At 41.5% G+C, this 7,716-nt stretch overlaps 1 protein-coding gene across 1 annotated transcript in view; it reads right to left on the bottom strand.

The window, feature by feature from the left end:
• Stard7 (StAR related lipid transfer domain containing 7) overlaps window positions 1-7,716 on the bottom strand; it is a 29,146-nt gene that overhangs the window by 3,182 nt on the left and 18,248 nt on the right. Inside the window, exons 4-7 of the mRNA XM_031371810.1 lie at window positions 6,824-6,934; window positions 6,663-6,745; window positions 5,884-5,983; window positions 62-146 (exon numbers count right to left, since the gene is read on the bottom strand). Coding sequence (XP_031227670.1) covers window positions 62-146; window positions 5,884-5,983; window positions 6,663-6,745; window positions 6,824-6,934 — 379 coding nt within the window. The remainder of the gene's footprint in view (window positions 1-61; window positions 147-5,883; window positions 5,984-6,662; window positions 6,746-6,823; window positions 6,935-7,716) is intronic.

The following is a 7,716-nucleotide window of genomic DNA, read 5'->3' as shown; positions in this document are numbered from 1 at the left end:
AAAAAAAAACAATTTGTTCAGCTCAGATTCAGGTCTGCCCGCTGTACACATCCCTACTTACCACTTGAAACCATCCAACTGACACAATATCGAGGGAACACGGTCTGTGGATTGTCACTATATGTCAGTAAGTAGTCAAAGCCATTCTGGAAAAGAAAAATAGTAAAGATGAGGACCACAGCAACCCCTACATCGCAATATCCTTTATACATGAAAAACACAGAGGCTGTTCTTCATAGAAAGACCCTTTACTATCTTGATCCCCGTAAAAGATTAACTAACAGGGAAGTTTCCTGTGCTCAAATCATGACAAGTATCATGTGGCCTCTTTGGAAGATAAATTTTTTCATGGGTATCCAAAATTTACATGTTAAATAGAAGTTTTCTAGTAAAAACTTTGGCACTAAGTCTAACAGTTTTCTAGCCAAAACATTAAACACACATTGTTGTATTTTGGTGTTAGAGATGGAAGCCTCAGGTGGACTCAAGATTATTCTGTGTCTCTCTTTTTTTTTCTTTTATAATCCAGCCGTGTGTCCTTACTAATGTCACTGTCCTAAATTTTAGCTAGGACTACAATCTTTGCTCCTGAAGGTCTTCCTAGCAAATCTTCAAACATGGGATAGCCTTGAGGACCAATAAAGATGCCCAATGTTTACAACTTAAAGATCTCACCTTCCCCTTCTGCTTTTAGTGCTCATAATAACTGTTTAAAGAACACTATGCAGCTGGAACTCCCTTAGGTCCTTGCAGCTCCACAATGTGCCACTCTCTTCCGTTTTACAGATGGCCAGAGTGGACGCAGAAGAAAGAAAGAAAGATCTAACCACCAGCCCTACACACCGACTGTTTTTTGGCTTAGCCCTCTCAGACCTAATACCAAAAAGGACCCAGGATTATTGAGGTGGTTAAAGCGCCCTGATCCTGCTGGGTATGGTGGCACATATCTGTAGTCTTAGCACTTGGCAGGCAGAGGTAGGAGACAAGGCTACAAAGCAAATAAAATAATGACCACAAGAGAAGCCTGAAACAGCTGTGTTCTATATGAAGGGAATAAAGAACAAATGTTCTAGCCATACTTCAAAGGCAGAGAGGCATGAAGACTCTGGACTGATAATAATCTTAACAGCAACCTACCTCCTCATCCTGATCCAAGTATACTGTTAAGTTGCTGTTCATTTCTTAGCATACATTTGAATGCCTGCCTGCTGTGTCTGGCACTTTGCTAGGTGCTGCATAACAAACACACTGGCTCTAGTCCTTGCCCTCAGGAGCTTCTCATTATGAAGATAAAGTGCTGTGGCTGGTATTGGGTCTCAGTGGTAGATCTTTGCCTCCAATAGGAGGCCTTGGGTTCAATTCCCAGTACTTAGGGAATAAGTGATTGATACCTAATAGAAACTCATACTGAGCACTGGAAATATGCACAAAGAGGTAAAAGCCATACCTTAGGAACATGACCAGAACAACCACAAAGACTGTTTACATGACAAAATGAGCTCTTGCAAATAAAACTTTTAAATAGCTCATAACTTTTTACAATTCTATTTCTAGAGAATCTGACAGTATCCAAGGGCACAACATACACATAGTATACAAATATACAAGCAGGCAAAATGCCCGTACACACTTAATTTAATTTAAAAAGCAATTATCTCAAAATCCCAAAATGGAAAATTAACAGCAGCAAAAATTAAAGCAAATCTAAAAAGACCAATAAGTAAAAGAAAAGAGATGGAAATTGTAAAATATAATTATGGTCTGTTTTCAGTATGAGATCTGCTCAGAGTTCAGTCCAAATAAGCAGGACATCGTGGGCCTTTCTTCCCTCTAGCTGGTGGCTGTATATTTCAGAACTGAGAATTGGGAAGTTACAGGTTGCCTGCCATGTGATAAGAGCCCATGATCAGAAAAAAAGGTAGTTTCAAGCCCCAAATTATTCACTGGATAAGGCTCTGCATCCTAAACCAACAGGATGGGGAATATGGGAAGGGAGCAAATCCCAGACTACAGGATATGAGGGCAGGAATTTCTTGTGATCCAGGAACTTAAAAAAAAAAAAAAAAAAAATCAAGTCAGCACACCAGTTCCTCTTCTCTACATTGGCATTCCTTTTGGCAGAATGGTATATTTAAAACTGTTTCATCCTCACTAGTCTCTTGATGTTTAATTATCTCATTCCTCATAGACAGAAGTTTGAAAGTGTTGGTTACATTATATCCAATCAGAAGCAGAGAAAGATGAATGCACTCATGCTGCCTACTCGAATTTGTTTATTCACTCTTAACACAGTTCCGTGCTCACCCACAAAACAGTGTTGTCTACATTATGGTTGGTATTCCATCGTGCCTCTAGTAAGGCATTAGGTGATAATCCACTGGAGCATGAGAGATGGTTTGTGCTTGATGTCAAGATTGACAACTTTGGCACTGGAGAGATGGATCACTGGTTAAGAGCACTTTCAGAGACCCAGGTTTGGTTCCCAGCACCTACATGGTAGTTTATAACAACTTGAGTCACATGTCCCAGGGGATCCAACAAACTCTTCTGAATTTGGCAGCACCAGGGCACACAGATGATATGCTGACATACATGTAGGCAAAACATTCATTCACATAAAATAAAGAATTTAAAAATTCCCAAGTGATTCTTGGTTGGCAACTTGTCATTTAAAAATAACCACCACACAAAGACAATTCAAAAGTAGTATAAAGAATTTAAGCATTCCAGGCAGGGGTACCCATCTTTAATCCCTTAGGAGAAAGGGGCCTGGGTCTGGGAGGAGTCAGAGGCAGGGCAGGGGCAGAGGCAGGCAGATCTCTGTGAGTTTGAGGCCAGCCTGGTCTACAGAGTGAGTTCCAGGACAGCCAGGACTACACAGAAAAACCCTGTCTTGGGGAAAAAATTAGGCAAAATTTCAGGGCAGATGGTGGATTATAAACTTCTTATTCCATGTGACTCTATGAGTAAAAAGTCAGGGTAAGAAAGGACAGACCACATTCCAAAGAGAGAAACAGGGTAATGTCAGGAAACACAAACTGAACAACAAAGAAACCAAAAAGTTACACAGTTATGTAGGAAAAGAGCCAATAGCTCTAATAGGCTTTTCCCCTGCAGGGGCAGCCAAAGCCATAAAGCAGCTCTTATCACACAAACTGGTGAGCCCAGCCATAGGACCAGTATTCTCATGAGCCTCAGTCAGTGGGTAGACTTGGTGTGACAGTGATGACTCCTGAGAAGAACAAATTCATTGTCATTCTCCAAAGAGCTACTGTCAGGTTCCTCTCAAGAGGTAGGCTACTATTTGAAACTAAGTGACTTTGGGATCCTAAAAACAAGGAACAGCTGAACTCAGAAAATCTGGAACCAACTAGGCAAAATGGGAGATAGCAATAAGAGGCAGTTCTGAAGAGGGATGGGTCAGACATGGACATACTGAGAGGTTCAGGTAGCAGGGGGCTCAGGCAGTGGAGGGCATAGTGGTCAGTGGCCCTACCTTATATGACAGAAGGAAGCTCCATAAGCTAAGTAATGCAGAGACTCAGGGCTGTGACTAGCAACTGCATGGCTTCCATAGCCTCTAGAGATGCCTTCTAGTCACCTGTGATTGCTGCCAGGCAAGACTGCAAGCCCTGAAACCAAGTCTAGCATATTGCTGGATCTTCAGAACCTTCTTCTTGTAGGATGGTTCACTGATGGATGCATTCTGAAGGCAGCGAAAGACCTGAGGACAGAAGGCCTCTCTTTCCAATGCAGAGAGCCTCCAGAGTTTTTGGGAAACTGCCCACAGGCCTCAAACTATTCCATACAATAGAAAGAAAGAGCCTACCAACCCCATTCTATAAAGCTAACATCCTGATACCAAAAACTATATAAGGACACTAACAAAAAAGAAAAACCTTATGCCACTCTATTTTTATTCAATATACTGTTTAAAGTGTTCTCTAGCAGTGAGATAAGACAAAGGAAAAAAAAAAGGAGGGATACAAATAGAAAAAGACAATAGAAGATAAAAACACACCCATGTTTATGAACCAGTAAAAATGGCTGCATGGGGGGCTGGCAAGATGGCTCAGCAGGTAACAGCACTGACTGTTCTTCTAAAGGTTCTAAGTTCAAATCCCAGCAACTACATTGTAACTCACAACCACCCATAATATGAGATCTGATTCCTTCTTCTGGTGCATCTGAAGACAGCTACAGTGTACTTATTTATAATAATAAATAAATCTTTGGGCCGGAGCGACCAGGGACTGAGTGAGTGGGGCCGACTGGAGAGAGCAGAGGTCCTAAAATTCAATTCCTAACAACCACATGAAGGTTCATAACCATCTGTACAGCTACGGTGTACTCATATACATAAAATAAATAAATTTTAAAAACAAGTAAGCTATAAAAAAAATGGCTACATGGAGATGGGTTAGCTCAGAGAGCTAACTTGCTGAACACTTGCTGCACAGTCATAAGGACCTCAGCTTAGATCTCCAGCACCCACGTAAAAAAGTTCACATGTGCCTGTAACCACAGTGCTACAAGGTGAGATGGGAGGGTGGGCAAAGATAAGAGGAGCACTGGGACTTGCTGGCCAGTCAGCCTACCCAAAAGGTCTGGGTTCAATGAAAGACTCTGTTTCAAGGGAACAGGAAAGAGAGTGATAGAGGAAGATACCTGGGCACAAACAAAGAGGAATGGTAGAGCTATCATAGTTTCTGATTTTAAACTATATTACAAAGCACTATGAATAAAAACATGGTACTAGTACAAGAACAGAACAAAGGACTTACACATGCAGCTTCAGCTTCAACAAAAATGTTAAAACCAAAGCAGTAGAGAAAAAGACATCCTCTTTGACAGTGTTAGGAAAACTGGATACCCACCCTACCTCAAACCAACAACAACAACAACAACAAGAAAACACTGAAACTCTGAAAGTACTAGAGGAAGACAATCTAAGATACCTCCATAATTAAGAACTCTCTGAATAAAACTCCAAAAGCTCAGAAAATAGCAAGAATTGACAAATGATAAAAGTTCATGTACCCATGCACATTTGTAATCCTGACACTCAGAAGGCTGAGGCAGGAGGCCTGTGGGTTTGATGTCAGCCTGGACCACACAGCAAGTTTCAAGGCAGCCTATCCTGAGCTATATAATGAGACTGTCTCAAAAAAAAAAAAAAAAAAAAAAAAAAAAAAAGAAGAAGAAGAGGAAAGAAAACAATAATAAAGTCATTTGTGACCTTTAGAATTCTATAAAATTCAGAAATTATTTAAAGATTAATTTATTTAAATCTTTATTTTTAAAGAGTTATATTTTCTACACATCTTTGAAACAAGTAGGAAGTGAGACCAAGGTTCACAATGTATCTAACAAGTTCTAGCTAATTATAATGCATACCTCATCCCAGTTTTTTATTTTATGTCTGAGTATTTCACTTGTATGTTCTGTCTACGTCCATGTGTGCCTGGTGTCCATGGAGATAATTTGAGATATGGATACTTGTGAACCACCTGTGGGTACTAGGAATCAAATCTGGGTCCTCTGTAAGAACAATAATTTTTTTTTTTAAAGCATTTGAGATAGGATTTCTTCAGAGATTCACCTGCCTCTGCCTCCCAAGTGCTGGATTAAAGGTGTGTGCCACCACTGCCCAGCACAAGTGCTCTGAATCACTGAGCCAGCTCTCTAGCCTACAAGCCATAAGTTTTCCAGCCACCTCTGAAACAATCAGGAAGTGAGACCAGGGCCCACAATATACCTTACAAGTTCCAGCTGACTCTAATGCATACATTCCGGCAAATCACCTCTCACCAGTTCAGACAAAGGCATTCCTTGAAAAAATTTCAAAGCTTCAGCACTCATCTCTCATGAGGTAAAACTCACCTCATCAAATGACTTGTGAGGACGGATAACCATTTGGGATTCATAAGATCTGACCCTGACAAACTCTGGAGACTCTGGCACACTGGGGTGTTCCACCGCACTGTAAGGAGAGAGGGGGGATGACTATCCTGGCACTAATCAATGGTGAGGGGAGGATAAGTGGGGGTGAGGAGCAGGCACAACTGTAGAACTGTCTCAACAAAACCAAGCAGGTAATGAAATGAATGAATACAACCCAAGTTGTATTCATGAAACATGAAACTTTCTTTGATATTGTAATGTATGGCTCACAGGCTGTATTCTAGTTCTACCTATATTAAGAAATTCAAAACATTTATTTAAAACTTAAATTTAGGTTATAGTCTCAACCCCTTTTGCAGTGGAAAGAAGTCAAACGATCCTTTCACAGGGGTCATCTAAGACCACTGGAAAACACAGATATTTACTTACAATTGATAATAGTAGCAAAATTACAGCGAGGTAGCAACAAAAATAATTTTATGGTTAGGGGTCACCATATTATCATTAGAGAGGTTGAGAATCACTTGCTTAGGGCAATAACTCAGCAATATCACGCTTGCTTAGCATTAGTGAGGCTCTACCCTGACTACCCACTCCCACCCTGCAAAGTCTCCCTAGTGGTTCACAGCCAATTCCCTGAGTAGGATGGGCATGGCTGCTAGGAAGTCTGCAGGGCACTCACGAGGGCAAGAGCCAAGGTATGCATGAGTGAGGCACAGCTAGTGCAGCTTAACAAGTACTCCAGCAGCTGTACATACCGTGACACCAACACCATCACATTGTTTTCCTGATCCACGCTATACCGCCGAACATAAACATAATCCCGAGAGTACATTGGATACTAAAAAAGGAAGTGAGGCAAGATTAGTGCTCTGCATCACAGACTTGACAGGAATAAAACTAAAGTAAAAATACTCACAGGAAAATGGGTTACCCAATGAAGAACCTCAGAACCGCTCACAGCATCTCTCTCAATCACCTCTAGCTTGATCACAAGGGCATCCCATTTTTTCCTGTACTCTGTATCCAGCTGCAAAAGAGAAGATCCAAACAAAGGTGCAGAAGTTCCTCTCTCTGGGACGTTGATCTCTGACTTAGAGACAGTATGGAGAAATAGTAATCTGACTTAACAGCACCAACATGTGAAGGCATGGCTGTTTATTAGATGATTCTCACATACTGTAAGATTCTCACTTGCATTGAGAGGGATTCTGTGTCTGTGTGTATGGGTGTAAATGTTCATGTATGCACCTGTGCATGTCTAGGCCGGAGGTCAACGCTAGATGTCATCTATCATTCTCTACTTTATTAAGACAGGCTCCCTCACTGAACCTGAGGCAAATTGGTTTGACTAGACTGGCTGGCCAGCAATCTCTGGGGACTCACCTAGCCCCACTTAGCCAGTGCCAGGATTACTTAGAGAAATATGCCACCACACAGCTTCTACATGGGTGATGCACGGATCTGACCTCAAGCTTAATCAGCAAGCGCCTTACCCATTGAATGATCCCCTGAGGGAATCTTTTTCCTAACTTTTATATGCATGGTGTTTTGCCTGCATGCTTCCCTGATGCCCATGGAGCCCAGATGATGTTCAACTCCCTAAGACTGGAATTATAGATAGTTGTGAGCCACCATGTGGGTGCTGGGAAACTGGGTTCCCCAGAAGAGCAAACAGTGTTCTCAACCACTCAGCCACTTCTCCAGCCCCCTTCAAAGGAGTCTTACAAATACAACAAGACATTGGTGGCACACATGCCTATAAATACCAGCAATTCAAGAAGCAGAGACAAGGATCAAAAGTTCAAGGCA

Source organism: Mastomys coucha, unplaced genomic scaffold (genome assembly GCF_008632895.1).
Source record: "Mastomys coucha isolate ucsf_1 unplaced genomic scaffold, UCSF_Mcou_1 pScaffold15, whole genome shotgun sequence".
NCBI lineage: Eukaryota > Metazoa > Chordata > Mammalia > Rodentia > Muridae > Mastomys > Mastomys coucha.
Note: the sequence above shows the minus strand (reverse complement) of the source record. Positions and strands in the feature narration are given on the sequence as shown.